Here is a 17163-nt window from a genome sequence, read left to right as displayed (position 1 = left end):
GGATAACATGTAGAATTTTACCTGCTGATGTGTCCAGGTGAAAGAGTCACCTAAAGTTTTGGTGCATTTAATCAGCACTTCTGTACACTGGTGGCACTAAAACAGAACCCAAAAGAATTTCATACGAATATGTAGTCAACCTACAAATCTCCATTTGCTTAATAAAGGCTCTACGCCTTCTGCCTTCAATTTCAAGCATGCCTTTTCGCTTTCTTCTAAGGTTACTTAAGTATTCGAAATCATTAACTGATATAGCATAGAATCTAAGCTTAAACGTACAAGTGAATTTGACATCACTCTTTTCATAAGTGGATCATTCCAGTGAAAATTACATCTACATAAATTGTCATATACGTTCTACATTTCATGTAATCTACATTTAATACTGCAAAAGTATTAAAAAGCTGATGAAGAATAATACTAAAATTGCTATGCATTTCCCATGAATTGGTATGGTAGTAAAAGTCGGTAGGCAATTTAAATCTGTGCACTGACTATGAAACTGACAACAACATTCTGTAACAAACGTGTCCCATCAATTCAACTGCCACTGCACTTCGAAATCCAACAATTTTTCTGAAATAGATTTATCATCCACAATTTCTGAGGAAACAGGTGTGTTAATAACCAATTTCACTTCGCGTTAAATCTTCAGTTCTAAGAAAACACTATCACACCACACATTAGTTGCAACAGCAATGCCAGTAACTTCTGCGTGATGTAAATAGGTATCAGTTTCAAAATACATAAAATAACATCAAAGCCTGAGGTTTGTTTTATCTTGGTACTTAATTCTACAAACTCTGCAGTTAATAGATGTGTGACAGGATCAGTCAGTTTGGTTACATCAGAAAGTAACTTATCTCTTAATATTTTAAATAGTATATTTTGAATTTGACAAAGGATTAATTATTTGTTTGTTTGTTTGTTTGTTTGTTTCCCTGACAGGATTTTCACAGTGTCTGTCTCTAGATTAACATTTTTCACTTCTACTTTAGTGTGTGACCTAGACATAGAGTTGTCAAATCAAGAACCTAGCTTGTTACTTAAATCAGTCTCAGTTATCCTTAAGATTTTAAATTTTCAATATTTGCATCTAGTTTACTATTAAAATTTTCATTTATAAGCTTAAATGATTTGAGTATGTTTGCCTCCATGCCTCGACAAGACCAGCATTCAACAAAAAAGGCAAATAAACTCATAACTAGTCTAGAACAGCTACTTACTATTGTGCCACATGTCACTCAACAATTCCAATAATTTTGATTATTGTACCTTCCTAATGACATCACTACAAGCTCTCAGAAAGAATGACTCAAACTAGCATAGACACAGCTCACTTAATTGCTAGTGTAGCTCTCAGTGTCTCTATTCCAAAGCGTAGCAATGGATATGTGATAGGGGAACTGACAAAATATTAGTCATCCTTGTAATGACTATGTTTCTGCTGCACTAAGAAATTAAAGTAAGTCTACTCCTATCAACTTTTGACATGAAAATGTGTAAACTGTCCTTTAGTTCTGGTATTTAAACCACATCAAAATGGTGTATTTTCGTTTCTGTTAATAAGATTGCTGTCTTTGTCTACACCTGCTATACAATGTAATGGGGTAGGGATGATGAGATAGGAGGAGAGAGAGAGAGAGAGAGAGAGAGAGAGAGAGAGAGAGAGGGAGGGCCTACATTTCAATGCCCAGAAAATTTTAAAATCCTTTCACCAATACTCCTGAATCTAATAAGCAACATTATATTGTAATTTCTTCTAAGGACACTGTAAACAGAAATGATAAATGTAACACCAAACCAAGCTCTCTCCATCATAATTAAGTAATTGTCATGCAGCAGGTGAAAAAATTATCAACAGTTTCCAAACAACATGTACATTATTTTATTATGTGTATGACACTTTCGTAAATGAGACAGTGTTTGCCAAAAAGTTCACAGCATTTGTACTTCACCATCATTACAAAAGAAGGAAGGAGAGAATGGACCACATTACAGTTGTAATTGGGAATCTCACTCAATACAACATCAAGCACAATGAACATACACTCAATCCATTTATATATACCATCACATTTTAAAAACTGGTAACATTTCATAAACATAATAGCTACTTGATTAAAAGCTGACTGTGCTGCCCAGGAAGCCATCAGCTTCAAGAAAGGTACTTGTATAAGCACTGCATTTGAAGATGGTGAATCTCAACAGTGTAGTATAACAGGTTTACAATTTCACATCTGCATTAACACAGCTTATGCAATGGAGGAAAAAACCGTTTTGTGTGGTTAAGACACCAGCTTCAAATCCCGGCATGACTCCCTTGGTGTAAAGGAAATGCTGAGAAAAAATCTTCATACTATCATGGCGTGAAGCAAGTTACTGCTCTGCTTTCAACAACCTACCTACTAGCCGTGAGACATTAATCTCCATCCTACTACGTACTATATTTTGAGGCAGAGGAGGAGTGCTACGTAACAGATAGCAACGTGGTAAAAGTTCTTTCAGTGAAAGATTTAACCCTTTAGCTGCTACAGACATGCTCTTTGCATTCTGTTCTGAGGTGCCTTTTGTTATGGCTGTACTGTTCAAAATGCTGGTGCCTGTGCCAAGAGATGGCGTTCTGGGTGATACGACATACTTATCTGATTTTTTGAACACCATAATGTGAAAAAATTTGATTTTTGCATATCTTCACTCAATAAAGAACTGATTTTCTTTTCATTATCCATAATACTTACTGTGCATCAAAGCAAACCAGTGCACAAAATTTTAAGACAGTCTACAGAGGTAAAAACACATAGCATAAACTTTGCGTATGGTTGCTTTTAGCTCAGACATTGCAGCGAATGAAATGAAGGTACGATATTGAAACTTCAAATAAAGTTGGGAGCAGATCATTTCATTCTCAAGTTACTAGGTTTTATATCCGAAGGATGCCCATTCACGTCCTTGCTCATAGTGAATTATGTCATCATAACAATCATCATATCTCAAACCATTCAAGATGTCGAAACGAGGTTTCTTGCAAATGATAGCATACAATAAGCCACATATGCTACAATATTCAAAACTTTTTATTCACCAAGAAACAGAAGTAACTCATCCACAGTAGTGAGAGGTCAGTGGCTTAAAATGGTTCAAATGGCCCTGAGCACTATGCGACTTAATTTCTAAGGTCATCAGTCGCCTAGAACCTAACTAACCTAAGGACATCACACACATCCATGCCCGAGGCTGGATTCGAACCTGCGACCGTAGCGGTCGCCTGGCTCCAGAATGTAGCACCTAGAACCGCACGGCCACTCCGGCCGGCTCAGTGGCTCAGGACGCATTCAGATTGTGGGAAAACCCAAGCGGCGCATGTATACATGGCCAAAGATTGTGAGGAATGTTGTAGCAGGATATATATATGACACACACACACACACACACACACACACACACACACACAGCAGCGAAAGGGTTAATTTTCGTTAATATATTGCTTTCATTATTCATTTTAACCGAGGTAAGGCAAGATCTCTGCCAAATAATCATAGTTAAAGGGCATAATTGGATAATACTACATTTAGATGTAAATTTTGCTAATGATCACGTAGACAATGCTACAATTCACCAAGTATGAGGAATAGGATATATGTTTTTCTTTGGTAATCCATAACTCTGACTTCATTTCAAATTCCTTTACCACTGCACAGTAATGGTCACTTACTGATCAATGTTCATGATGCTGAAACAAACTACACAATGTCAGGTTGATGTTCCACGTAGCACAGAATCACTGATGACAGTAAAAGAGAGGTACCACAAAGCTTAAAACAACAAAAATTTTCAAGGTAAGCTATGACTCAAGTGTACACAAAACATCCTTTTGCTACACAAATTCATTTTGGAAGTTCAATGTTGGTTTAGATCAAAATATTAACACACATATTACAATGAAAACTAATTAATAAATTGTAAATATGAAACATGGGGAAAGGGGCACAAGAGACGTTACGTACAGGGAACAGTAACATAAACGCGCTTTTTTTTTTTTAAGGGAGGGGGGGGGGGGGGCGTAGGAAGAGGCCATATATGTAGTCAAGCTAAATTTTTAACTCTGATACTATTGTCATTAGTACTCCATTTAGTTTTAAGTTGATAATAATGTAATAACTGCGACTGGTAACACTAAAGTTACCAACATGAACATACCTCCAAAATTCATATTTTTAAAAGCTGTAACACCTATAGCTAACAAAACCCACACCTAAATAATTATTTTTGTTTTTATCACAGAATAAAAACACCATATTTGTATGGAAAAATTTACAAACGTAGTAGCTGACCAGTTAGAGGCAGTACAAAGTTTTTTTATATGATGCAGCACTGTCAATATAGTTTGTGTGTAGTATGCAATAATTGCAAATTTTATTAAGTATTTGTGATAAGTGGAATCCAACACAGTGCACTTTCAAGTATGAGCAGTGGAAACATTGTCAAAATTTAGCTAACAAAGAGAAGGAGAGCTTAGGCCAGGCAATTCCTCGTAACCAGGGGGCGTGTGTCAATATCGCACACTAAATCCCAAATTTTTCTGTGATGTATTACAGAGTGAGGGTATTGGACTCCCACCTTCCTCTCAATCCTTCCACGTCAATTGATTTCAACCATCAGATACAGCATAGCAACACAACATTTTGTCAATACTTCTGTCACATTAACAAATAAATAAAAAAAGAGTATGTGCAAGAGAAATTTATGAAAAATACGAAATATTTGTAACTGTGAAAGCTTTCCAGTTCCATTATTGAATGAATATTCATGATAGTTCTGCTGGTAATTTGATGTACATAGTGTCCACATATTTAAGAACCATACAGAAATGTCACCACCATCCTATGAAAATACACACAGCACCACTATTTCACTGGAAAAAAAAAAAAAAAAAAAAAAAAAAACATTCAAAACATAATATTTCTGCAAAATGCTCAGAAAAAAATGAAGACACTGCATGTCTTTACAATGGGTACTGATCAGTGAGTAAAAATACCAACACTATATGGGAAATGCACCATTTTTAAAAACAAGAGGTGAAAATCTACAAGAATGAATCAAATACAGTTCATAAGAACCCAATAATGAATCTTTGTAAAATAACATTGCTTTAGTATCACAGTGATTTTTATTTCACTTGCTCCAGTATATCATGCAAGAGCAAAGCAATGTTGAATGTTAACAACATACTTCAAGAGAATCTGCTATTAAAGACTGACAATTCCATTTCAAAAATGCTGCCATTAATCTACTTATCTTCAGATAATATCACAGAAACAGTTACGTCAACACCAATAATAACTCAAACTTCATGTAAAACATTTCTTACAATAAATTACATACTGGCTATCTGTCTGGCCTTTTCTGCTTCAAATCCTATGTACATACATCCAAACAGCAGAGCACAAATATTACTTATAATAAATTAAAAAGGATGTCCACAAATTCACATTCAAACAAGTCCTTACACTCACACAACTCCATTGTAAATAGGCTACAATGAAAGTTCAGGTCTTATCACTTTTCTGTGCACTAATATGAAACTTTTTACAAATGTAAAAAAGTAAAAAATAATTGGCAAGTCGTGATTTTACACTTAATTCACACTAATGGTGCCTGACAGGCATTTTGTCCTAGGAACATCATTTATGTCATCCTTGTTTAACTGCAGGCCCATGCAATTCAATGAAACTTTCCAGAGACTGTGGTACATGTCCTTGATAGGTCAGATTGAAAGATTTCACAGCTTTTGCAGCCATGCACTTTAAACTTAACTTTGTTTGGGTTCGCAGAATTATTTCTGCCACACCTGTAACACACAATGTCAAAATATGTAAAAACAGTACCAAAGTAACAACTACACTATATGTGTACCTTACGGTTCCAAACATTTTAATGTATAGAACTGTAGGGCTGTCTCATAAGTTCATTTGTTCCCCCACACCCCCGAGTAACACAGTTGCCTAACCATCTCTCTGATATAGAGGTCAATTATCTGAATAGGATATGCCAGTGTGTGTGTGTGTGTGTGTGTGTGTGTGTGTGTGTGTGTGTGTGTGTGTGCGCGCGCGTTCTGGCAGTGGATGGAACAGCAAGAAAATGTGTTTACAAGCTACGGAAAGCCAGAAGGAATATTTCTGACATCTCACTGCTACACAAAGCTCACAAAGCCAGCATAAAATTTGTGCTGAATTCGGGGCTGACACAGTAACAGCTCAAGCTTGTCAAAAGTGGTTTACTTATTTTGAGCTGGGAATTTCGGCCTAACAGACAAACTGCAATCTAGAAGGGGGGGGGGGGGGGTGGAGGCAATGATTATGGGTGTGAAACATCATAATTACATGTTAGTTAGCAATCTACAAATGACTATGTAGGTTTTGGCATTGGAGCTCAATGTCGTTCACTCTACTGCAGCCAGGAACTGAAGCCGGTTTACATAAATATTCACGATGTATTGATTCCTCGTGAACTGAGTGAAGCAAATTTGATTCCGCACTTGTCCATCTGTGACTACTTATTGAGATACAATCAAAATGCTGCTTTCATGGAATGGCTGGTAACTGGATATGAGAAATGCATAAAGTACAGTAACACCTGAAAGAGTAAATCATGGTGCAAGATAGGGCAGCCACCACTAATGGTTCCTAAACTGGGGCTGCATCCAATAAAGGTACTGCTTTGGTGGGTTTACAAAGGCATCAGCCATCTTGTATTACAAACTACTTCTGAATGAGACTATCATTTCTGAGAAATACCGTTTACAGTTGGATCGTCTCAAGGCAGCTATTGATGAGAAACGACCGGATTTGGGACATGGTGCTTCCAGAGAAATGGCAATTTATTGTTGACAATAATGGTGTATACTGTAGAAAGTAAATAGTCTGTTTAAAAAACTGATCTGCCTTTATTATAGTGTGCACGACCCTGTGTGTGAAGTGTGTAAGCTGTGCTGCAGTGAGGTGTTTCCAGCCATTCTTTGTGATTGCACTGTAATGAAAAGTGAACAAACTTATGAGACAACCCAATATTTCCATCAGTCTTCCATAAATCACCATAAAATTTCTTTTACTATATACTTCAAAAATTCAGGACTTTTTCACACAATTATTATGTGTGATCTCAATTTTATTTCCATTTTTCCCTCACTTAAATCAGTGTAGGTTATGTACCTGCACATGTCACAATTACTTTCATCTCTGCTCTTCACTTCCTGGTAGTTTTGTATTTGCAGCAAAACACACTTTAACTGTTATTTTCACCCACCTGTAGCTGCAAACATCAATTCATTCCTTTTTCCAGTACTGGTGCTAACAAGCATATATAAGCTTTAACAAATATTGCTGTCATAATTTTATATTTTTTAGATAAAATGTAAAAATCCAAATACTTAGACACAAACTTATTCCACAGAAAATTAAATAAAACCTTTTTAATATTACACATTTTTAAAACAGATTAAAAAGTATAAAATAATTTCTCCTAGTCCCAAGCAGATTCCTTACCCTATACAGCTAGTCTTGAAAATTTGTGCTTATGAATTTTTAAAAGCTATGACAGTGCTTGTAAAAATAATATGAAAAATGTGGGGTGCATGTAATAGATAACTGATTAGCGAATAGTTCACCAAAGTTTCTCAACAACAACTCTCTTCACTCCTTACTATTATCTGCTGCATGTACCCCACATTCTTTCATTTTAAATTATACACCTATTGTCATGGCTATTAAAAATTCAAAGGTAGAAATTTTAAGAATTATCTTTATCGGATTGGGAATCTGTATCGGGCAAGTAGAAATTAGTCCATTTTACAAACATGTTATATTAAAAAGTTTTTTAATCAAACAATTACTAGTTTTTAGTCCTAAGTGTGTGAAATTTTTCAATCAATTTCAAACATTTTGTTGAGACTACAACAGAGACATGTGGTAAATTTCATGTTTATTTCAGTTTCTCTTCATCCGAGTCAACCCATATATTGCTTCCTACTGTGTATACACTGAGGGGAGAGAAGTCATGGGATACCTTCTCATATCGTTTCGAACCCTCTGCCAGTCACTTAAATGTGATTTGCAGAGTATCCATGTAGATGAAAGTAAACAAACCTCTTTTTGTGTAGTGCAATGCAACAACTTGATGTGGCATGGACTCAATAAGTCACTGGAAGTCCCCTGCAGAAATACTGAGTCATGCTGCCTTTATGACCATCTATAGTTGTGAAAGTGTTGGTGCTGCAGGATTTTGTGAACGAACCGACCTCTTGATTATGTCCCCATAAATGTTGAATGGGATTCATGTTGTGCAATCTGTGTGGCCAACTCATTAGCTTGAACTGTCCAGACTGTTCTTTAAACCAATCACGAACAACTGTGGCGCAGTGACATGGCAGATTGTCATCCATGAAAGTCCATCGCTGTATGGATAATGAAATCCTTGAATGCCTGGAAATAGTCTCCAAGTAGCTGAGCATAACAACTTCCAGTCAATGATCAGCTTAGTTGAACTAGAAAACGAAGTTCATTCCACACAAACACAGCACACACTGTTATGGAGACACAATCAACTTACACAGTGCTGAGTTAACAACTTGGGCCCATGGGTTTATGGGGCCTGCAACACATTCTCACTCTACCATCAGCTATTACCAAATGAAATCAGAACTCATCTGACCATGCCACAGTTTTCCAGTCTGTTATCAATGACAACTTTATGCAAATGCCGCGACTCTCAGTAGGTCGTTACCTAAGGTCTTCATCCACTGCGCTGTTCATGGTGAGAGGTGAAGTTTGAAATTTGGTATCCTAGACACACACTTTAAACTGCTGACCTCAGAATATTGTATGCCCTAACAATTTCCAAAATGGAATATCCAATGCATCTAGTTCCAACAACCATTCCATGTTCAAAGTCTGTTAATTCTTGTCACACAGCCATAATCGCATCAAACACCTTTTCACATGAATCACCTGAATACAAATGACAGCTGTCGTTTTATACCTTGTGTACATCACACTACTGCATGAATTTTCTCACCTCAGTGTATATCACAAAAATATCATGAACATAAAAAAATAAGAGAGACTTGAGCTCTCAAGGTGGCTTACCAATAATTGTTCTTACCACGATATACTTGTGACTGGAACGACAAAGGGGGAAATAACAGTGGTACACAAACTTCCTTTCACCACACACCATACAAGGAAGCAAGTTAATATTGCACTGTCAGCTGTATTGAAAGTTTCAGGTCCCAAGTGTATTGGGAAGTTATAACGTAATTGGATCAATTAAAAAAAAAAAAAAAAAAAAAAAAAAAAAAAAAAAAAAAAATTACTCGCCAAGTGGCGGCAGGACAACACACACATAAAAAGGAGTTTACCTTCCATGTGTGTTGTCCTGCCTCTGCCTGGCGAGCACATTTTTTATCTATCCTTTTACATTTTACTAAAAAACAATTATTTTTGTTGTTATATTAGCTTCAGTGTGTGGAACCTTACTCTGTTATAGATGAAATGTTGTGAAGATAACAAGATCTTCTTGTACATGAACATAAAATTTATGAAAAGTGATCTTTCTGACATGATCCCTTGCAATTACAGTGAGCCGCTTGCTGGATTTAATCCCGCTTCACAAAAAATAGCTTATACACAATTTGCTCAACCTTTAAGAATGTAGAATCTCAAATTGATAAAAATGCCTACAATGTTTTGACTTGTGAAGCAATGTGTTGAGCCTAGAACACTTTTCACTGTCACATTTTGGCAAAAGATGTTTTAGAAAATACTAGGAAATTAAGTTCCTATGTAAAGCCAATGAGCAGGTCCACACACTCCATCTAGTCTGTTGAGTATTAGACATGCGACATCTGTTCAAAAAATTCTGGAACATTTGTAATACTGTGCCAATGGTATGTTGGAGAGAAATGTAGTTAGCATCCTTCCACATGCCTGTGTTTAATGTGTAACAGCCAGAAGTTTCATTGTTGTTTGTCTGTTCTTCTCGTTCAGTGCTGTATTGAGTAGAATGTTGTGCCGCACAGTTTGCAAATTTCAAGATGTCACAGTCTCCATTCAATTTTTCATGAAACTCAAGAAGACCGGAAGCCTATGGTGATGAATGGTTCACATGGTTTTAAGATGGCCGGACAGAAATTAAAGATGACCCTCGTTCAGGACACCCTTCTACGCCTACTGAAGATGCTCATGTCAGGAACATCAACGAAATTGTGTTTGCCAATCGTAAACTGACTGTCCAAGAGAACGCAGAAGAATGCAACATTTCAGGATGACACAGGTTCTTAGAATGCATCGTGTTGCTGCAAAGTTTGTCCCATGGCTCATGAGTCAAGACCACAAAGACCTTCGCCTTACACTCTGTAAAGAGCTTTCGGATTGTGCAAATTAGAACAAGATGTTCCTTGAGAGAATCTTAACTGGTGATGAGATGTGGGCCTATGGTTATGATGTTGAGACCAAGTTTCAATCTTCACAATGGATCAGGAAACATTCTCCAAGATCAAAAGAAGCTCTTCAGGCCAGGTCAAGTGCCAAAGTCATGCTTATAGTTTTCTTTGGCTTTGAAGGATTAGTTTGTCATAAATTAAAGCCGTAGCAACAAACTGTTAATTGATGGTACTATCAGAATGTGTTGTGCGGCCTGTGAGAAAATGTGAGACGGAAACTGCCCAAAATGTGGCAAGACAATTCAAGGCTCTTGTATCACGATCACACACCTGCACATTCATCCTTGCCTACTGGACAAAAAACGAAATGACTGTGCTAATCACTGTGCTGCCTCATCCTCCATACTTTGGTTTTTATTTCCAAAATTGAAAAAGGATGACGACTTGCTACAATAGATGAGATAAAAGAAAATTTTCAGATGGCACTTCACATGTTGCAGCAAGATACATACCAAGGCTGCTTCCAGAGGTGAAAATGGCGTTGGGAGGGTGTATCAATTGCGGAGTACAATATTTCGAAGGATACTTTACACAATAAGTAACAGATAAATGCAGAAAAAAATTTTGGACAAAGTTCCACAATTTTTTGAACAGACCTAATAATGATAGGCAAAATATCAAATTCCGCTCTGTCATCCTCAGTCAATAGGCTGATTTGGAGGGGCACATAGTCAGCACACCACTCTTCTGGCCGTTGTCAGTTTACATGACTGGACCCGCTACTTCTCAGTCAAATAGCTTTTCAATTGGCCACAGAAGGGCTGAGTGCACCCCAGTTGGTAACAGCACTTGGCAGACCCACAGTCACCCAACCACCTCAGTGATCTGATGGAAACAGGTGTTACCACTGTGCCCAGGCCATTGGTGGTCGCTTGCACTCCCCCCCCCCCCCTCCCCCCCATATATATATATATATATATATATACTAGCTTATGATAGAGTTCTTATCAGTTTTTACAATGCAAGGGCCTCAGGAGGGACCGAATCTTTCAGCCCTTGTGTCAAATCCAGCTGAAGGCATGGGCAAGACACACACCACACACCATGGGGGGGTAGACTTATGTAGACCCAGAAAATTGGTGGGAGAGGGAAAAACTCAAGTCCAGAGAGAAGAGCCTGGACGCGAACCACAATCGGACACCCTGACGGGGGCCGTTGTTCTGGATGATGGACGAATGAGCTCAGGAACAGGAGACGGTAATTTGGATGCCCGGGCAAGCTACAAACATGTGCAGCATGAGCGGCCAGTAGATGTTGACGGCAGATCCGCAATGAAATTAAACCAGCCTATACAAATATGCTGTTTATAGGGCTGGCGCAGAAAGGTCCAATTGCAAGTCGGATCCTGCAGTCAAGCAACTGCAACATGGAAGTCTATGCCAAACAGTAAGCCAGGCTCCCATAATCAAGACGGGACTGAATCGAGGCCTGATACAGTAGTAGAAGGGTAAACCGATCGGCACCCCAGCTGGTGTGACTCAAGCAAGGAAGAATGTTAAAGATGGCACCAGCACGTTTGTTTAAGCTGCTGAATATGAGGGAACCAAGTCAACTGGACATCAAAAAGCAAGCCCAAAAACCGATGCATCTCCACCACGGCAAGAGGTTTGCCGTCAAGATAAAACTGTGGCTCAGGGTGAACACTACAACAACGGCAGAAATGCATGACGCAGGTCTTGGCAGCTGGGAACTGGAAGCCGTGCGCGACAGCCCACAACTGCGCCCTGTGGATAGCGCCCTGTAGCTGCCGTTCAGCAACCACAATGCCAGTGGAACTATAGTACAGGCAAATGTCATCAGAATACAAAGAAAACAATACGGACATTCCCACAGCTGCAGCTAGCCCATTGATAGCAACTAAAAAGAGGCAGACACTCAAGACAGAGCCTTGCGGGGCCCTAATCTCCTGGACTCGGGAGGAACTATGGGAGGGACCAACTTGCATGCAGAAGGACCGAAACGACATAAAAGTTTGAATAAAAATCAGGAGCGGACCCCTAAGATCCCACCCATGAAGCGTGGTGAGGATGTGATGTCGCCATGTTGTATCATATGCCTTCCGCATGTCAAAAAAGATGGCAACCAGATGCTGACGGTGGGCAAATGCCATACGAATAGCAGACTCTGGACAGACCAGATTATCGGTGGCAGAGCGGCGCTTACAGAACTCACCCTGAGACAGAGGCAGAAAGCCCGGAGACTCAAGTAGCCAACTCAACCTCCGGCACACCAAGCGTTCGAGCAACTTGCACAGAACGTTGGTGAGGCTAATGGGGCGGTAGCTGTCCACCTCCAGTGTGTTTTTCCCAGGCTTCAACACTGGGTCAATAATGCTTTCCCACCACTGAGATGGGAACTCACCCTCAACCCAGATATGGTTGAAAAGGTCTAGAAGTATCACTGGCAGTTCAGCGGAGGGGTTTGAGGATCTGACAGTGGATGCTATCTGGCCCAGGAGCCATATCAGGGCAGGCAGCTAGGGAACTTTGGAATTCTCACTCACTGAATGGCACATTGTACGATTCGGGGTGGCACATATGGAATGAAAGGCTCCGACATTCCAACTGCCCTTTCAGGGAGCAGAAGGCCAGCGGATAATTCGTAGAAGCAGAACTCTGAGCAAAATGCTCTGCTACAAGTTCAGCAGTCATGTCTGATTCAGTACAGACTGCTCCATTCAGGGAAAGCCCAGGGACGCTGACAGGGGTGTGACAGCCATAAAGCCGCCTAATCTTGGTCCAAACCTGCGATGGAGAGGTATGGATGCCAATGGTGGAGACATACCTTTCCCAGCACTACTCCTTCCGATGGTGAATAAGGCGGTGGGATCGGGCATGGAGCCGTTTAAAGGCGATGAGGTGTTCCACAAGTCGTCATGCACACTCGACTGGACTGAGGGTACAAGGCAAAGGCTGCAGAGCGAAAGGTTGAAGGCTGAGTAAGTGCCATACCCCACACTGAAATGAGTGGGGGCACCATTATTTAAGAGAGAAAGGTCGAGCTGTGCCAACACTTGCTCAACGACAGTGCCGCAGCCTGTTGCCACCAATCCACCCCAGAAAGGGTTACGGGTGTTTAACAGTCGCCCAGTAACAGAAAAGGTGGTGGCAGTTGGGCTATCATCGCAGCCCATACATGCTGTGGGACATCACCATCTGGTGGAAGAAAGAGACTGCAGACAGTAACAGCCCGGGGTGCCCACACCCTAACAGTGACAGCCTCTACAGGTGTTTGAAGAGGGACACACTCGCTGTAAAGAGAGTTAATGACACAGATGCAGACTCCACTAGATATGCTCTCATAAGCAGCCCGATTCTTATAACAACCCCAATAGCCATGGACGGTGGTGGTTCGCATCGCCAGAAGCCAAGTTTCCTAGAGAGCAATGCAGAATAAAGGGTGAAGGCTGAGAAGTTGTCGGAGCTCAGCAAGATGGTAGAAAAAACTGCCGCAATTCCACTGGAGAATAATAGCATTGTGAGGCTGGGAAGGCATTGAACATTTAATGAGGCGGTTTACACATCAGGGTCACCTGCTGCCACTGACTCACTGCCTGAACAATCTGTATCTATCATGTCTGAGGGTCTGGTGAGATCTAGATCCTCAGCAGACGCCAGAATCTCTTGTAGGTAGTGGTGGCGTGGGTTCCACTACAGTGTCTTGGCTTATCTACATCTACATGACACTCTGCAATTCACATTTAAGTGCTTGGCAGTGGGTTCATCGAACCACAATGTACTATCTCTCTACCGTTCCACTCCCGAACAGTGCGCGGGAAAAACGAACACCTGAACCTTTCTGTTCGAGCTCTGATTTCTCTTATTTTATTTTGATGATCATTCCTACTTACGTAGGTTGGGCTCAACAAAATTTTCGCATTCGGAACAGAAAGTTGGTGACTGAAATTTCGTAAATAGATCTCGTCGCTACGAAAAAGTCTTTGTTTTAATGACTTCCATCCCAACTCGTGTATCATATCTGCCACATTCTCCCCCCTATTACGTGATGATACAAAACAAGCTGCCCTTTTCTGCGCCCTTTCGATGTCCTCCATCAATCCCACCTGGTAAGGTGGGCAATATTCTAACAGAGGACAAACAAGTGTAGTGTAAGCTGTCTCTTTAGCGGACTTGTTGCATCTTCTAAGCGTCCTGCCAATGAAACGCAACCTTTGGCTCGCCTTCCCCACAATATTAACTATATGGTCTTTCCAAATGAAGTCGCTCGTAATTTTAACACCCAGGTACTTAGTTGAATTGACAGCCTTGAGAATTGTACTATTTATCAAGTAATCAAATTCTAGCGGATTTCTTTTGGAACTCATGTGGATCACCTCACACTTTTCGTAATTTAGCGTCAACTGCCACCTGCCACACCATACAGCAATCTTTTCTAAATCAATTTGCAACTGATACTGGTGTTCGGATGACCTTACTAGATAGTAAATTACAGCATCATCTGCTAACAACCTAAGAGAACTGCTCAGATTGTCACCCAGGTCATTTATATAGATCAGGAACAGCAGAGGTCCCAGGACGCTTCCCTGGGGAACACCTGATATCACTTCAGTTTTACTCGATGATTTGCCGTCTATTACAACGAACTGCGACCTTCCTGACAGGAAATCACAAATCCAATCACACAACTGAGACGATACGCCATAGGTCTTTTGCTTTTTTGGTTTCTCTTGCTGCCCGTTAGGTTTGTCCTGCTGGGAGGGCTTCACTGATGCAGTCTCAGGGGCTAAGGAGAACCGTGAAGCCCTATGACGAGCTACCTACGGTTGCTTCAGTCCCTGGTGGGTGTCAGCTGTACCAATGGTAAGAACCTGGGAAGTGAGTGACTCAAGGACCCTAGCAAGAGGATCCGAAGAAGTAGTATGCTGCTCTGGCTTAGAAGTGGGGATAGATGTCCCTGATGGTTGGGGGGGGGGGGGGGGGGTGTTGTTCCTGAGTCGGGAGTCAAGGATGAAATGTCAAGCGGAGGGGCAGCGAGGGGAGGGTAGTAACCCTAAATATTTTTCCCCATGAAACATCTATCCCTCTAACTTCCCCCTAGGGAAATCCCCCAACTTGGCAAAACTGCCTTGTAGACACAACAACGCTAATTACTTTGCTTGGAATGAATATCGACTACTCCTTGTCCATGATTACTTTACAATTGCGCTGGTGCTACCAGAAGCGGAGGAAATTGGCACTAGTTGAAAGATATTCATTCGTCTCCAAACACTGCCAAAGATAAGTTCCTTACTTCCTCGTAGATACGAAGCGTGAGCAACGCCTACTGCCGCTCCCGATAGCCACTGCACGAATATTCCAAGTTAACATAGACAAGTAGCAGCCATACCTTGTCATCCACCAATATAACGTAGGCGCAGGATTTTCAAATAGTAAGAAAAGTATTGAAACCGCTCTGAAAATCGGGAGATCAGTCATCACGGTTGGGAGATCGGGAGGAAGAAGGAAAAATCGGGGGACTCCCACTTAAATCGGGAGAGTTGGCATGTCTGCAGATGGGAGGCGGGGCACACGGAGTATTGGGATGTGATGGGCTTCCGCAATCTCGACATGTGAGGCTGGAAGTACAGTGGGAAGACATATGGGCAAACTTCCAGCACTTAAAGTACCGCATCAGGGGAGGGATATAAGGCTTGACGTCACAGCAGCAGACCATAATCTTGACCTTCTCGAGCAATGTATAATCCTCGAAGGCCAAGATGAAGGCAACCTGATTATCCCTCTGCCCTCGACGAACGCGCTAGACGAAATGTACACCTCGCCACTCCGCAGATAGTCATCAGACTGAAAACGGAAGTCCCTGTGGCATATAATGCCCTGGACCATATTTAAGCTTTTATGGGGCATGATGGTAACAGAAACGTCCCCCCAACCTGTCACAAGTGAGTAATGCCCATGACTGGGCAGAGAATGCTGTTATTATTGAAACTGCCCCAGAGCACATTTTGGACAAGTCCTCCACCTACCCAAACTTGTCCTCTAAATGCTCGACACAGAATTAAAGCTTCATCGTCATGAAAGACTCCCAAACAGCTCTCGTACAAACTATGAACTGGGGCAAATAAGTCTCACTGCCATCGCTTAGCATTTCGCCCAAGGAGTGGTCAGGGAGGGCAATGATTTGGGGTTATACCTCTGCACATTGTAGGGAGCCCTCAAATGCTTAGAGACTGCCAGTGGCTGGCCACCAGCAAGAGAAGATGTGCCACACTTCATTGCTTGTCATCCGCCCTGACGGTACCCACTTCGACAAAGGGCCCACCCCACGGGCACCACCCAGCCTCTGCAAGGGCCACCCTGGCAGGATGGTCATTGCCAGGGGTTCCGATGCCCCAGGGTGACAGGCATCTACTCCTTGGCATATGTGAGGAGTTCACAGGGGGGCTACAGACAACAGGGTACATGGCGGTCCCACCAAAACCAACCAGCTACCGTGCTGGAAATCAGGCACAGAGAAGTCCATGGTTGTTGTCGGCGCAGAAAGCGACACTGCACTGTGCATGGCAGAAATCACACTCAGGAATGTATCCTCACCCAAGAAATGGAGAATGAGTGGGACTGCAATGCAACAATGAGAAAGGGGGCTAAAGATCTCAATGCAAGATGGACACAATGCACCATGTAAGGCGCCCTTCCCCAATTGGTTCA

At 41.1% G+C, this 17163-nt stretch overlaps 1 protein-coding gene across 1 annotated transcript in view; it reads right to left on the bottom strand.

Moving 5' to 3' along the window:
• Positions 1-1864: 1864 nt before the first annotated feature.
• The window catches only part of LOC126365863 (protein fem-1 homolog B-like), a 51159-nt gene continuing 35860 nt past the window's right edge, over positions 1865-17163 (bottom strand). Inside the window, exon 10 of the mRNA XM_050008532.1 lies at positions 1865-5851. Within this exon, the coding sequence (XP_049864489.1) occupies positions 5694-5851 (158 nt within the window). The 3' untranslated portion in view covers positions 1865-5693. The remainder of the gene's footprint in view (positions 5852-17163) is intronic.

Source organism: Schistocerca gregaria, chromosome 4 (genome assembly GCF_023897955.1).
Source record: "Schistocerca gregaria isolate iqSchGreg1 chromosome 4, iqSchGreg1.2, whole genome shotgun sequence".
In the NCBI taxonomy this organism is placed as follows: Eukaryota; Metazoa; Arthropoda; class Insecta; order Orthoptera; family Acrididae; genus Schistocerca; species Schistocerca gregaria.
This window is presented reverse-complemented; position numbering and strand designations above follow the sequence as displayed.